Raw genomic sequence first — 16707 nt, forward strand, 5'->3', positions numbered from 1 at the left:
AGTTAATACTGAATTCCTCTGTCCAGGAGGGACATGGGCATCACCTCAGGAGTGAATTTGCAGTCACCAATCCATTAACCTACATTACTTTTGAAGAGGGTCATGGAGGGGCTCTGTTTCACATGATTTGGAAGCTTGTTCTAGGGAAGTGGCAGTCTCGAGATGATGTATTTTACCTGCTCATGTCAGAGGCTAGGTTAAAATCCCTGGAGCAAGTGACCCTCATGCATTTTGAATTACGAATGTGTAGCATTTCCATCAGGTCCGTGTAAGCGACTGCTCTGTGTACTAGGCACAGGTCACCCCTTAAGAACCTGTAGGAGAAAGTATACAGTGACAGGGCTTTCAGTCTTTCCATGTAAGACTAGTTTTGTGTACCCTCTAATTTCTTGGTGAGAAACCTCTGCAGTCTCTTCAGTTGTTTCAGGTGTCTGAAGAGGTACATGCAAAAGTGAGCATTGTACTCTTATTACTGGTCTGATGAAGGCGGAGTCTAATGGAATTTATAACATCCGTAGATCTAGGTGCAATGCCTTTACGTATAAGATGTGCCACATAGAAGAATTTTCTAACTAAATGTGGGTTATGTGATGGTCAAAGTCCAGATTGCTATAAACCTGAGTATACCATATCACGTAGCACTGGGTCTGCTCTTAGTGGGGTGCTGTCTGTAATGTAATTAGCAGAGATGTCAGCTTTCCCAAAGGGAATAATGCTTTTTTTGTTTGTTTTACATTTAACTTTAATCCATGGCTTTTGTACCAATCATTTGTCTGCGTTGACTCCGTCTACAGTATATTAACATTGTTGGGAGACTCTTTGATTGCTCCCAGTTTGCGATTGTCTGCGAACATGGCCAGCCACAGGCTGTCCAAGTTTGCCTGGACTTCTGAAAAATAAATTCCAAACATAAGGGGCCCAACAACAGAACCCTGTGTTATGCCACTGGTAACTGGTCTTTTGCTAGAATTGAAGTCACCCACTTTGACAGTATGTGTCCTGTCTGTGAGCCAGTTGGCTACCCATCTGATAATGTTCATAGGTTGGTACTAGGCTGTCGGCCCTAGGGCCTATACAAGCCTAGCCATAACAATTCCCTGGATATTTCTTCCCACAATCTTTACTTCCCTGGAACCCTGTCTAGTAGGGTGACTGACATGATCCCTGGGGTGAATTTTCTATCTTCCATCCAATCGTCAAGGTTCCTTTTGAAGAGGGCCAAGGAGGCACTCTGCTTGACATGTATGGGCAAGTCTATTCCAGAGTATGGGGAGTCTCTGGGTCAGGAACCTATCCTATGTAGGGGTTAATTCCCAATTGGGGGAGTTTCTGTATAATACCGGAGTGGGAGATTGTGTCACATGCCCTGGCTAGGTCAAGATAGCTGGTATGCACAGTCTTTTCCCTTGTCCCATGGCCTTGGGAAGTTTCTCAGAGAAGTCAACCATGTTTACCAGGGATGATCTACCTTTAACTAATCCACACTGGGTTGGGTCCAGAGCTTGGACATTGCCAATGTCCATCTTAATAAGGTCCATAATGATTCTTTCCATGGCCTTGCAGATGAGGCTAGTCAAGCTTATGGGTCTGTAATTCCAAGGTCGGTTGATGGTCCTGCTTTGTGCAGAGGGATTACTGTTGCTGTATTTGTAACAAAGAGCTGACTGTGTTACTCTGTAGGTAGTTCATTTCTATGTTCATGGTTTTAAATTTATAAATTAATCTTGTTTTCTGTATTATATAATTTTGCTACTTTTACTTTTTCTTTTTTAATAGTATTTTATTATATTTTCTTTCATTTTAATTGTTATATTTTATGTCTGTATTTTTACAGTGCTTGGGTTTAAGCACCTCTGTAAGTTATACTTGACATTAAGTTGAAAAACAACTTTATTAGGCATAGGTTCATAGGTGTGTACTAGGCTAATGGCCCTGGAACCTTTGCAAGCCTAGCCCAAAAAAAACTGCCCAGGCACAGTGCGAACTGATGTTAGTTCATAGTGCCTCTATCCAGTAGGGCAACTGGAATGATCCATGGAGTGAACTTTCTGTTACCCATCCACTCATCAAGATTTCTCTGAAAGAGGGACAGCGAGGTGCTCTGCTTGACATGAATGGGAAGCTTATTCCAGAGTATGGGCAGTCTTTGGGAGATGAACCTGTCCCTCCAGCATGTTCTGTTAATTGTGGTAATGAGGTTGTGATCTCTGGAGCATATGGAGTGGGGGGATTGGGATTTCTTTAGGTGTAGCATTTCAAGTAGGGCTGGGTCGGACATGGCTTTGTAAGTCAAGATCACCTCTGAGTGTACAATGAGACTGAGAACAGCTGAAGGTTCTTGAAGTTTCTTGAGTTTGTCCATGTAGACCATGTGTTTAAGGCCTATGATCCTTTTTGTGAGGTACTTTTGTGGCCACTCCAGCTGTTGTAGGTGTTTGGTCAGGTACATGCCAAACGGGGTGTTATATTCGATGATTGGTCTAATGAGGGATGAGTAGAGAGAGATAAATGACCTCAATCTTCCTGGTTGTGAAACCTTTAGTTATAAGATGTGCCACGTAGAAGGACCTTCTGACCACAATGGCAATGTAGTGGTCGAAGGTGAGGTGGCTGTCGACCTGGGTGCCCAGATCTCTTATGGCGTCTTCAGTGGGCTCCCATCAATGTGCTAATTCGTGGGAACGGAGTTTTTTCCAAAGGGGATAACGCATTTTTTAGCATTAAGCTTCAGGCCATGGTTGCAACAACAGCCACTGGTCTCAGAGAGAACCTTTTGTAGGATGGTCTGCATCACTTGGGGAGTTGATAATGACTCCTAGCTTGCAATCATCAGTGAACTTGGTCAGCCAAAGTCCTTCTGTGTTGGCCTAGACTTCTGAGAAGTAGATTCCAAACAGGAGAGGGCCCAGGACCAAGCCCTGTGGGACTCCACTCGTGACTGGTCGGCAGTCTGACTTGGAATCCGCAACTTTCACTCTGTGGGTCCTGTCTGTGAGCCAATTTGCAACCCCACCTAGTGATGTAAGGATTGATGCCTAGTTTGGGAAGTTTATCAATGATACCTGAGTGGGGAATGGTATCAAAGGCCTTGGCCAAGTCGAGGTAGGCTGTATGCACTGCCTTACCTTCATCCACAGTTGGGGACTACCTCAAAGAAGTCATCCAGGTTCAGCAGGCAGGATCTCCCCTGGACAAAGCCAAACTGTATGGGGTCAAGAGTCTGGAGATTGCCTTTATCTTTGTTAAGCAGGTCCATGATGATGTGCTTCATAGCTTTGCATACCAGACTCGTCGAGCTAATGGGGCAGTAGTTCCCTGGGTCTGTTATTGCTCCCCCTTTATGGAGCGGGATGACTGTAGCAGTGCACCATTCATTAGGGACATAGCCTAAGGTAAGGCTGTGATTGAACAGAGCATGCAGATGTGGTGCCAGTTTGTTTTGTAGCTCATGTGGGACACAGCCAGGGATATTATCAGGTTCCATGGATGCTGTGTTCTCGGCTTTGGACAATGCAGCTTTTACCTGTGCCACAGAAATGGTGTGTACCATGCTTTCTTGTGATAGGGCCATTGGGGGGGTACGAGAAGAGGTAAAGCTGGCTCTGAATCTGTCGGCCAGTATGTTGGCTATATCTGTTGGCTCATAGAGGAGGTGCCATTGTGCAATAACTCGGAGCAAATTTGGGTATTGCCTTTGACATTTCTGATATAGCTATAGAAGGCTTTGTGGCTGTTTTTTTGGGGTCAGTCACAATTCTGCTTTCATAGCTGGCTTTAGAGGATTTGATTAAGGGATCTCAGCTTTTTGTTGAGACTGATAAGGGAGGTTTTCCAGTCTTGTGACTTAATTTTTTTCTGCAACAGTTTCTTCCTTCTGTTGTAGAGTTTATTGATGGCTGGGAACCACCAAATTGGCATCCTTTTTTTAGAGGAGAGTGTCTTAGTTCTGTTTGGTATGGCAAGGTCCATGCATTTGTGTACATGCTCGTACAGTGCATTGGTGTATGATTTTGCAGTCATGCAAATAGTTTCCATTGGCATGGAGGCCGAGAAGTTAGCCACCTCTGTTTTTAGAAGCCTAAAGTCAGCTTTAGAGAAGCTTTTCAGAGTAGTCACCTTTGCAGGGAGTGTGGGTGAGATGGAGATTTCCATGGTGATCAGTTTGCGGTCAGATTTAACCAGGGAGAAATTGATTATAGGTGTGGAGCAACTCTCTCCTATGTTGGTAATAACCAGGTCGAGGATGTTGCTTCCTCTAGTGGGGGGGTCAGAATGAGCTAGACCAGAGCATTGGAACTGATAAATTCCAGAAAGCGTTGGGCCTGTACATTGCTACTTAAATAGTTATCCCAGTTGATGGAAGGGTAGTTGAAGTCACCAAGTATGAGAGTATTGGGTTGGACCTTGATAGATTCCAGGGTGCTTAGGAACTTGGAGTGAGAGTTTAGGGACTTGTTTTTGAGGTTCTGTAGCAGGCTATGACTTGTATTGCTGTCTTACCCAGTGTTGTACCTGAGTTATCTCAGATGCATTATGCTGGGCTGCCAGTCTAAATGTGTGCATATCTTTTAAGAATATGGAGACACCACCACCTTTGGAGCTTCTGGCTGTATTCTGGAACCAAAAGGTATGGAATGAGTTGCAGCCTTGGAGCACAGGGGTGCTTTCTGCTTCTTTAAACCAGGTCTGGTTACAGCATCGATGTCGACATTCTCCATTTTGAGGAGAGCTTCAAGCGAGTGCATCTTGAGATTTAGACTTCTAGCATTGAGCAGCATGACCCTCAGATTGCATTTGTTTGTAACTGGTATGGTGGAATTTTGATCTTTGGAACACTGCCTAAAAAGGCACTATAGGGGTGGCAAGAGCCTTAGCCAGTACTCTGAATCCCATGGGTAACAGATGCAGGCCATTTCTGGCAAAGCATCAAGGTCTGTCGATCATGTCACCCCAGGCAGACAGAAATTGGATCCCCTTAGAATGACACCAGAAACATAGCCAATTGTTCAAGTCAGTTATTTTCTGCTCATACTGTGGTATCATTCTAGGTGAAGGTAGAATACTGCTCAGGGTTAGGGTCATACCTGACTGGGCCACATAATCCAAGAGTTCCATCACATCTCTTTTCATGTAGTCCAGGGAGGTACGTCTCAGGTCATTCACACCCAATGACTGAGTTATATATTTGTAGTACTTGTGGAGAGACCTGAGTGCATGTGTTATATGGCGGATCCTGGCACCTGATAGACAACTGACTGTCACCTTCTCCTTGTTCAACCTAATGAGTGGGACATCAGTGTGTCACACAATCGAGTCTCTTATGATTAGTACATTGGGCAGAGTGTTTTGCCATAAGGGCTTGGGTTGAGGAGCACACTGTGGTGGTGAGCTGTGTGTTCTAGGGTTGGTGTACTGTTGTGGTGGTTGAGTGCGTTTCTGTCTCGGGGGGGGTCTCTGTTGTGTGGGTAAATATTTATTGAGAGCCCCCGCGAGGGTGGGTGTATGGTTTGTGTTTCTGTGTGGGTTGTGATGGTTGGTGTTTTGGAGGGCTGTGTGTTATATGTAGTGAGCTGCAGGTGTTGACCTTCTCCTGTTGACCAGCTAGTCCGGTCTTGGTTGGAGCATGCACCGCTTCCAGTTTGGCGATATAAGTGTATCTTTCACAGGTATGAGTGTTGGGAGGTAAGAAGAGAGGGTTGTCTGTGTACATTAGACAGTTGCCACATTGTCTCAGAATGACCAAGTGCACCAGGTTAGCAGGAGAAAGCACAGGAAATTGCTCTACAATCATACCAGGAGGGGTGGTCATAACTAATAAGTACTGGTGCTGTTACTTCGTAGGAACAGCTAGTGCTCATAGCATCGAAATGTGCTACAATAAATGCTACAAAAGCCTGTTAAAGTGCTAACCGATTAAGCTAATTGAAGTGCAAGAATTAAAAGAACAAGCACGTTCAAAGGGGAAAGTTGAAGAGCAGACTTTCTGTCACCGGTAATACTTTATCTCAGCTGAGTGCCACTGCATGGTGAGCAAACAAGGGCTTTTAAACCAGAAAGTTAAAAGGGATGGAAAAATGCCCAAACGGCCAATAAAGTGCAATTTCTGGACCAGAAACCACTCCTGTTGTGGTAGGTAGGCTACCTAGTGCTTACCACTCCCACTGATAAGCTAGAACTTTCCTCCAACACAGATATGTCTGGGGGGCTCAGAAACTTACAAAACAGTCCTGGATACAGCAGATCTGTATCACTAGTTACAGGAAAGGCGGGAAACGAGCTTACAACTTTTTTTTTTTTTTTTTTTGCAGAAAAGCAGTTAGAACAGTAGCAAAAAACTTTAAATGCAGTACAAGCTAGCGCACTTGAGTGTGACACAATGTTAAGGCAAATACAGTTTAAATAAATGCAGATAAATTAAAAACAACAAAAAACAAGTGCAGAGAGCAGTAAATTATGAAAAAAATCAAAATGGAGGCACTTAGAGTATCTCTTTCTGCTCCCTGTTGCTCTTGTAATCTGCAGGATGCCAAAACTGGATCCGCAGAAGCACAAACCCAAGTAAACATGGGCTTTTAAACCAGAAAGTTGAAAGAGACGGAAAAACTGCCCAAATGTCCAGATCCTCAAAAGCTGTGTAGATTGAGGACTGTAGGGGTGGGGGCGCATGTAGCCACACTTGCAGTTCTTTTGGCCCAAGAAAAGTGAAAAATGGATTTTGTGTATGTCATAGATGTTCAGCTCATTAAAAATATCTATAAAGCTGTGGAAGTCAGACCAGAAATACATACATCTGCCTTTTGGTAATTCCTTTGAATAAGGAATCATAATGCAACAGAACTCCTTAGTTTTGAACATCTGCTATTATAAGTAATAGGTTCATAGGTTGGTACTAGGCTATCTGCTCTAGGGCCTATACAAGCCTAGCCATAACAATTCCCTGGATATTTCTTCACACAATATTTACTACTCTTTATTAACTTAATTATATTTACTTCCCTTTATTTAATTCACTTAACTGTACTTTCTTGGTATCTGTGTTCAACATAAAGTTCTCTTATTCTTTGAAGTTAATTAGCCAATCCTTTAAAAAAAGAGTATTAGGAAAGGCAATATAGTTAGACAGTCTTCAACAGTTAAAGGGTGAAAATAACGTAAATTTAGGAAAAGGCTGCTAATATTAGCTTATTTTATTAAGCTATGTTTTATACTAAAATTGCAAATCCAGAATAATTTAAATTAAATGAATTAGACTTAAATTCTAAATGCAAAATCAACAGTGCCGTCTCATACTACATGATCACAGAATGAAGTCCGCATTCTGGAAAGTAGATGTAGAGACAAATGTATGAAGTTGAATTTTTTTGAGTAAATACAAAAGAAAAGGCTATGCTAACTGAATGGGACTTTTCACAGCTGTCACAACACAGCAACTTTCTGAGCAGTTTGATTAACATTGCCATTTGCAAAATTCTGCAACCAGACCAAGTACAAATTGTCTCCTTATATAATTGAGCAGAAATGCTGAGACTCAGTGGTATGTAAAGAGAAACTGTACACAAAGGTACTCAATTATGTATGCAGTGGTGAGTTCAACCACAGATAGATATATTTTCATCTTACAAAAATGTGCATTTACCAGGAGTGTACAGAAGAACTGGCACAGACAGCAGCATAAGCCTTGAACACATTCTCCTTCAAATTGGATCAGGGTGTACTCTCTCCCTCCCCCACAGCTACTGATTTAGACAAGTGCTTTTGATAACAGTAGCACAGGGGAGTACCTATTCTTACTGACTGAGGAAACCACGGACGTTACCACCACTGAAGCAGATGTTGTAACCCCAAGGAGGTTGCTGTGTTTTTCCTCTTTGATCCTGTAATACCCAGGCAGTGTTTTCCGTCTGAAGCAGAATTCCTTCTGATTGGCAGCTTGGATGATTTCTCCTCTGTACTTTAAGCAATATCCATGATAAAAGTGGTCTTAGAGGTATTAAATTAGGGGACCATCGTCCAGGAAATGCCACTTTATTAAGTGGTGTAGGTTATTACAGCATGGGCATAAAAATAAAATAAAATGTGCATTTTCTTCATCCGCCTTGTGTGGCACTTTGGATTGCTTGCATGGCTTCATGACTGATCTGTCTTTCCACTGAAGTACATGTGACAGGGTTATCAGCACTGATGTGCTTTAGAAACCTGTGAAATTATTTGTGAAAAAAATAACTCCATGTGGACATAATTTAACTCCAATATAGTATTTGAACTTTATGATAAAAAAGTTAACTGACATTTTGAACAAGTGCATTTATGTGTTTGTACCTTGGAAAGCTTTATTTTTTATTAGCAGTAGAACGTCAGAAGCCAGCATCTTAATGTGCACTCTATTTTATTTGTTTTTCTCACCAAGACATTTTTTTTTGAAAGACAAGTCCGTTTTTATGCTGTCTCAAAAGGGGTTTTGAATCGGAACCCCTTAAATACTTTTCAAGATAGAAAAAAGGAAAGATATTGCTGCATTCCTGAATGTCCATAGGCAGCTTAAAAACTATCTTGAAAAAATGCCTCTTTCAAAAAGTCAAAACAATTGCTTGTCTCCTTTGTCAGAGAAGAGGAGGTCATATAATTTTGAAAGCAAACAGTGTAAGAAACAATTAGAACTGTATTTCATTTTGCTGTAACAAGTATTGCAAGTTATTATAAGGGATGATGAGAGTAGATTCTTTGAAGTTCATACGTATGTCACAGGCATTATGACTATGTCTCTAATATGTGCGTGAAGATGCTGCTTGGCGAAGGGTGTACCCAGATGTGAATTGTAAACTAGGTTTCATGTATGGTTGGACAGGATTTGTTGGATAACTTCTGACTACGCTGTTTTGACATCTTTTCATAACCCAGCATTCCTAAACGATACCATTTGTGATGCTAACCATTTGTTATGGTTAGCTGTCCTAATGTTAATCCATGAAGGAATGTACTACATTTAAGTGAGATATTTATCTAACAACAGATCTTCAGGAGCAAAGTATTACAGCAGTTAAGCATTCTGCAATACTTACCCCATCTGATTCTTCTTGTTGATTCTTGTAAATAATTTTGTGTTGGCTAGTTTGTTTCAGTTTACAGAATGTGTGTTAGTTTCTTGTAGCTCCTCACTGACCGTTACTTCTCATGCTGGGTGGTAGTTTGCTACCAGGTGCACTCCTGCTACTGCAAAAAAAAAATCTTGTGTACCCCTTTCATTTTTTTTTTTTCATTTGAGAGGAAAATATACACACACGCTCACACATGCATATAAATACACTATTTTTTTTTTGTTTAAATAAGTTTACAATCATTGCTTCACAAGCCACATTATGCCTGTGCAGGGTATAGACAATGTATTCTGGCATTTTGAATGGTCTAGGTATCCAAGATGATTTATTAATGTTTTCCCCCTTTTGGATACTCTACAAATGTTTAAACAACAACTTTTTTCCCCTACGTTTATCCAGTAGAACATCTGAAGAAAGGTTTTGACTAATTTCACTTTACATGCTGTGCATGCTTAAAATAAATGCTTTTGTGCATCTGAAGACTCTAATGTTTGTGTTTTTGTTTTTGTGTGCTTGCAGCCTAGATCTGAATATGGAACTTCCTCAAGGTCAAACAGGTTCTCTTTCTGCAAGTGTGGCTTCAACAGAGCAGGTAAAGATGAGCCGAAAAGTGAATTTTCTGATAGAAACTTAAGTTTACATTGCTGTTTACTAAATCAGGTTCAGACCTTTCCAGAATACTTTCTGTATTGCCCTTTTCCTTAAAGGGAATATCCAGGTGTTTCCAATTTGTGGTCTGACTTTAGTCTGCGAACGAGTATATTCTTTCTCTGGCCTTTTCTCACTTCTCCTGTCCCAGTCTCTGTCCACCAAATGACTTTTTGCTATGACACTGGAATTTACTTTGTAGTTTTATGAAAAGATTAAAAAAGAGCATGTGTGGTGAGTGTATGTCCAAGTGTAACTGCCAGAGCACAGACCCTGATGATTCATAACCATGGTATGCAATTGTTTAAAGGTAGAAGAGCATCGTCACAGTTCATTGTGGCCTTTGTCCGAGATTCATAAACAGTAGTGCTCATAGAGCTTTTCAATGGTTAGAAAATACAATTGTAGTAAAAAGAAATATGTACTTGGCTGCAGTGGAGTAAAGCAAGTCAAAGCAGTAGGAAGTTTGTCCTTAACACCAGTGATGAACAGTCTAACGTTTGTTGAAGCAGCTGAGTCACTGAAGGGACTAATGACACCCACTTCATAGTCTTCAGCAGACTTGGATAACCATAGGCCAGAAATGTTGGCTTGAAGGTCTGAGAATTAATTACCAAATATGAGAGGGACCAACAGTGAGCTGTGTGGTACACCACTGGTAACTTTTCTTTGTTTGCTTTCAGAAGTGACACCTACCACTTTAAGCACATGAGTTCTGCCAGATATTTAGCTGCCCCATTGTACAGTGTATGGAGTTATACTCAGATTTACAAGTATATCAGTAATGCCTGCATGATGAGTAGTGCTAGTCCATTTTTTCTTTGACTTTTTCTGAGAAACTTAAGGGTTAGTACGGCAAGACCTGCTTTTGATAAAGCATAATTGATGAAGGTCCAGGATTAAGAGATTTTCGGTGGACAGATTCATTAGATCTGAGGTGTAATACAAGCCATAGGTATACATATGAAACCAGTGACACTGATATTTCTGGTTTACCAGGGTCTATGCTTAGGCCTTACTTATTTAACAGCATACAATGACTGTTTTCTAGGCTTCAAGGATGTAACCATTGGAGAGGCTTAAATTAAAGAGGATAAGTGGGGGATACAATAGATCATATTTTGTTCTGATAATCAGCCAATCTAGTGTGTTACTAGTGCCCATGGATGAAGTGCTGGTAACTTTTGAGAGGTCTCACAATACCATTCCCATAGTAATTATGGGAGCAGCTGGTACTATGGAATCTCTGGAAAAGTTATAAGTATGGGTGGAGTACAATTTGCACTATTTTTTTCCACCCACAATGTTACAAATTTCCTTTGGATCAGTATGGGCAGCATTATTTGTAAACTTACTGCGAACATTGATGTGAATTCTTGACTTCCTGACATAATTAAAAATAATTTAAATTATTTTTAATTTTAGTGGCTGTTTTAAGTTTATATTCAGCTTTGCCCTTTATAATGGTACTCTTAAGCTCTTTGCTAGTTTGCTTAAGTGTGATTTTTACATGGGTTGAATCATTTATTTTCTGTGTTATATGGTTTACTTATATGGGATTTCCAGCAGTGTGTTTTTTTCCCCCCAATATATTTAATGTAGCTCTGTGTTATCAGTGCAAGTATTAAGCAGGAGTAGATGTTAGATGCACGGGCATTGGCTTTAAAAGTGGTGTCTGTCAGTGGGGTTACAAAGGAGTTTATTTAGGTCATCATGTAATTGAAAATTTACTCTTGAGAAGTCCGTTAAAAAACAGAAGTATTTTCAGGGGAAGTATTACAAGTTTTGAATGAAATGCTCACTGATTTAACAAGGGACAACACTGTGCATGGAGATGTGTAAGAAGAGGCCATATTTTTGAGGACAAGGGTTTTTGGGCCTCCACCAGGATGGCTAATTATTTGATCAAGGGAGTTAGCAGTTATGATGTCCAGTAAGTGTTGGACATGCTGGCCATTCGTAGTGTAGGTCAGGCAGTTTACACTCCCTCATGATCAAACCACACTGGCCATGTTTAAATCCTGATACACCCACACACACTCATGGATTATTGTTTTAAAAATGCATACCCTTGTATGTATTAGAATATTATTGCACAATACTTCTGCAGGACTATACCAATCTACCCAAATTTTATTATAAAACATTTTGCTTATTCATGTATGGCTATTAGTTATGTAATATTGTCTGGTTGAAACCATAGTAGCATGTGTTGCTACAGTGCATATTTTCTAATAATAGTAATCACAGTATGCACACATGCCTGTATATATTTACAAATGTCCTCGCCTTTACATAATTGGTGGAAAGTATAAAGGTTGTCTGTTTAACCTAATCATCCTAAAGTTTTGTAGAACCTCCTTATATATTTAATTAGTATCTCTGAAGCAGTTAATTTGTTTTATTCTAGAAGGTGTGCCTTGGAATTTGTCTTCATGTCTTTCATACTGTCATCTGCTTCAGTATTCTCTGTCTAAAGTCTATTACTACATTTTAATATACATGGCTATCTAATTAGCTGTTTTCCTTCAATATTCTTAATAGTTAGGGATAGTTTCTTGCATTCACTTTGTTTTTCAGATGTGAGCAGTAACCGTCATTACGCAGTATAGGTGAATGCATTTAAATAGCATCCAGTGTCTGTCTGGCACTGGCAGCTATTTTTTTTCTACAAAGTGATACAGTTGCTCCCTATTGCCAATAAAAGTGTATTTATGCCAGTATTTTATTTTCAGTAGTTTATGCAAGGGAGTTATTTTGGATTGATAGAAGTGTTATAACGGGTAATCGATGATCTGATTTCTTTCAATTTTCATTCTGTCCTCAACCTATGGGTTTGGTTCTTATTCTCGGAAGTGACTCAGCCACTACCATAGTTTGTGGTAACCAAAAAAAATGCTCAAGCGTATCCCTTACCCATAATGCACCTGTGCCAGGTACCTCCGATCTCGTTTGCGACATTGCTAGTTAGATGTGGTTTCCAGTGCTCTCTAGCAGAAAAGTTGTAAAATTTTTTTATATTTCCCTTAAAACTTTTAGAAAACCCATTAAAATCTTTTTTCTTTATCCCTTTCTTACCCCTCCTACTTAATTTTGAACCAAGTCCTTATCCCTTTTCTATTTTAAAACCTCCCTTACAGTTTTCATGCATTAGGTACTCTTTGAATACTGTTGCTAGTATTCTCTTTCTTTACACGGTGGTATAGCCAGATAATTATCACTGTTGATAACTCCTTTTTCTGTTTCCTTTTAGTCTTTTTTTTATTTTAAAGGAAAAAAAAAAGGTTTTAGATTCCTGTTCTGTTGCATCTTCCTTTTGGCATGAGTGCTTGTCTGTGTGTATGTGTGAGGATGGTAGAAAAAAAGAGAAAGGCCCGGCTGGGTTTTAAACACTGAGAAGTGTAGTCATAAAATCCTTTACCCTGACTTACACAGTCTCTTTGCGTGTGCTGTTTGGGACCCCTCCTTCTTCAGGAGGGCTGTTCCAGCTGCCATTCCTTTGGTCACAGAGCTCTTGTTGAGAGAAAAAAAATTGATCTTGAAAGGTTTAATTTCATCTTCTTTTAGTGAAGCTATAGCTGGACATTCTAAAAAGTTAAAGGGCAAATCTGACCTCTCCTAGCTATTCCTCTTCTTCCTCCTCCAGGCTTTCAGAGAAGGCTAAGAAGAGAAGTGCTTTGGTTCGAATGTCTTTCTCAGTTCTGACAGTAAAAAATCTAAATCTTCGGTTCCATCCTGTCCATCAGAACAGACTTCACAAAGTCAAAAATCTCACCTCTGACTGATCTATCAGACCCGAGAACAGAACCTAGTTCTTCATCAGAACTGACCTTTTTGGCTTGAAGATGCAAGAAAAAAGACATGTTTCAATAACAATATCCACAGATTTGCCACTGCAGTTACAAGAGTCAAAGAAAATTCTTCTTCTGAGAACAGTTTATTCACCCTTCATTGATCCTTTTCCAGAGAGACTTCCATCACCGTTTTTGGAGAGGCGTAAATTGCCATCTGTGATGTCAGCCCATTCCTCTAAAAGTCTAATTGAAGATAATGTGGAGAGAATGGTGAGAAAAATCCTTTGGGCACAAGGTATGACAGGATCCACCTTGGTTACTACCTCGACAGTCAAGGAATCCATTCTTTAGCTACTCCCCTCCCTTTTACTTCCTCCTCTAACTTCACTTAAAGGCTAAGGAACTACAGTTCAGAGCCACCCAGTGCCCTCTTTGTCGGATCTGACCATATCCTTATCTTTGGGACTAATTATCGCTCTTAGCTGTCCGGTTCAGTCAGAACAGGAGACCTCTCGGGGCCATATCTCTCCTGTCGGTTCTTTGGGGCTAAATTCGACTCCTGTGATTTTGGAACCTTCTCTGCACCTTGGAGCTTTGGCCCGGATCAGCTTGGCTCTGTCATTTCTTCAGAGTGGGAGGTGACTTGGGTTCCCAGGCCCACCATTTCGGATCCAAGGTCCCTACCTTCTCTGGGTGGATCAGCTTTCAAGGCTGTTGGAGAGAGCTGTGACTGTAGCAGTCAGTCATTCAGCCCCTTCCTCCTCAGAACACACAGCCCTGTCATGCCTACATTCAGTCTCAACCATTGCCTCCACAAGGACATCAAGTACCAAAACCTCAGGAGTCCCAAAAGGGTATACCCTGTTCTGATACTTCCACAGATTATCCCACTGAGGAAGTCCCTAAGAAGAAGTAGTGCAAGAGGAAGCATGCAGATTCCTTGGAGGAATCTGTAGTAGAAGACACCGAGTTAAATGAGGGTGAAGGACCCCCAAGAACAGCTCCTGATGATGTCTCCTTTGGAGACATCCTGGAAATCTTAAAACAGAGATGTGATTGGAAGTCCAGCCATCCTTCATCTGAGGAGTTTGGTGTACCTGCAGGTTTTTGTTACCCACCCTTCTACCTCCTGGGTAACTCCTCCTGCCAATGAGCTCATTGAGTTAATCTCTCGGTAAGCATGGAAGGTCTCTGACACCATTGAACCCATTCCCCAGAGAATTGACAATTATCACTGCATGGGAGGATAAACAATTCTGGTCAAAAAGTTTGTTGATGCCATGGTTGTAGCAGCAGAAACAAAAAAGTAACTAGGTGAGGAAAGTTCCTCTATCCACCCAAAGAGGGGTTTTGAGGGATGGATAGGTTTGGGAATCGGGTTTATGCTTCAATGACCTTTGTGTTACAGTCCTTGAATTTAATGGTACACTTCAGCAGACTGCAGAGGGATCTGATTAATGAGCTTTCAGATGGCCTCTCAGGATCCATCTCTTAAGAGGTTCAGGAATCTGTTGCCTCTCAGTTGGCTATCCTACAGTCCATGTACAACTCATCAATAAGGCTAATTTCTCATGCAGCCGATGAAGAGCAGCGGGTTCAGTCATTGCCATCAAGAGACATGTCTGGATGGACTTGTGTGATTTTGCAGAGCCCTTCAAGTCTTCGTTTGTCAGTGCTCATTTTGATGGCACGTCCTTGTTTGGCCCTAAATTTAAAGAAACTATCCGGGTGTGAGAAAGATGAAAAGATCCTATCTGCAGTGGGCATACGATTTTCCACTCCTCAGTGATCCTTTTCAAGGAATCCGTGAAGTAGTGAGAAGATGTAATTCAAAAAGTCCCAAGGGTCTTTTCAAGGCACATGTGGAGATGGGTTTCCCCAGGGGCAGAGGGGAGAACTTCAATGGTAGACGCCACCCTTGTGGCAGAGGAGGCCCTCAAAACCAAGTGTACAGAGATTTTTTTTCTTTGGTATACCCTTTCAGCGTTCCCAAAAGGAGGCCCAAATGTCTTCTGCTAGAGGCAATCGGGAGGTCAACTATCTCTGCACAAGAGAGCCTGGCTAGAAATAACATCAGATACCTAGGTGTAGAGGATAATTTCCCAAGGTTATATTATACCATTTCCCTTCCACCCCCCATTTGCAAAAGAATCCCCGATGTCCCACCCAATCAGAGGGAACAAGTAGTACTACAAATTCAAGAACTGCTAGAAAAAAGTCATCCAAGAAGTGCCGCCAGGCCAGAGAAAATCAGGAACTTACTCAAGATTCTTCTTAGTGCCAAAATAGACAGGACTGGACACCAATTTTGGATCTCAGTGTTTTGTTTTCAACCAGACAAAATTCAGGATGGTCACAGTTCAGTCCATTCTTCCATTTTTGGAACAGGATGTTTGGATGTGCTCAGTAGGCCTACAGGATGGGCACTATAATATAAAGATGAACAAGCTATCCAGAAGGTTTCTCCATTACCGACTGGGTGCCAGTCACTGCTAATTCAGGGTTCTGCCCTTTGGTCTCACCACAAACCCCAGGGTGTTCAGCATTTGCATGGCAGCTCACTTGAGATTGCTGGGATTCCTGGTGGTTCTGTACTTAGATGACTGGCTCATTACCACTCCAAGCAGGCATCAGTTGTTAGACGGCAAGATAGCAGGTTCTCCAGATATTTTCCTATGTGGGGATAACCATAATCTATGAAAAATTTCACCTAGAACCAACTCAGACTTTAGAGTTCATAGTAAACATCCTGAACACAAAGATGACAATAGCATCTCTTTCCCTGCTTAGACTACAGAAAATCAGGGTAGAAGTCATGATAACAGCAAAAAAAAAGAATCTGCACTCCAAATTCTTAATGTACTAGGGTCCATGGGGACAGCTATAACTCTAGTCCCCTTAGCCAGAATTCACATGAGAAATTTACAGTGGCTGCTTGCAACACAATGGACAGCACTATACCAGCCGATGCCAACTTTGATTGAAATCACCAACATTTGCAAGAGAGATCACAAGCGGTGGATTCAGTCGGACCAAATTTTAGAAGGCCGTCCTTTGACCCCCTCTCAACCCAAGGCCACAGTGACCACGGACACTTCCCCATTAGGGTGGGGGGGGGCATTATCTGGGGAAGACTGTCCAAGACACCTTGTCCCCAATGGAGGCCAACT

The 16707-nt window shown here is 41.3% G+C and overlaps 1 protein-coding gene across 1 annotated transcript in view; it reads left to right on the plus strand.

Moving 5' to 3' along the window:
- Positions 1–16707, plus strand: part of CHMP1B (charged multivesicular body protein 1B) — a 557897-nt gene that overhangs the window by 430792 nt on the left and 110398 nt on the right. The window contains exon 7 of the mRNA XM_044057148.1: positions 9615–9687. Within this exon, the coding sequence (XP_043913083.1) occupies positions 9615–9687 (73 nt within the window). The remainder of the gene's footprint in view (positions 1–9614; positions 9688–16707) is intronic.

The sequence above is a fragment of the Protopterus annectens genome, chromosome 15.part0 (assembly GCF_019279795.1).
Source record: "Protopterus annectens isolate FY-2018-M chromosome 15.part0, PAN1.0, whole genome shotgun sequence".
Lineage (NCBI taxonomy): Eukaryota > Metazoa > Chordata > Ceratodontiformes > Protopteridae > Protopterus > Protopterus annectens.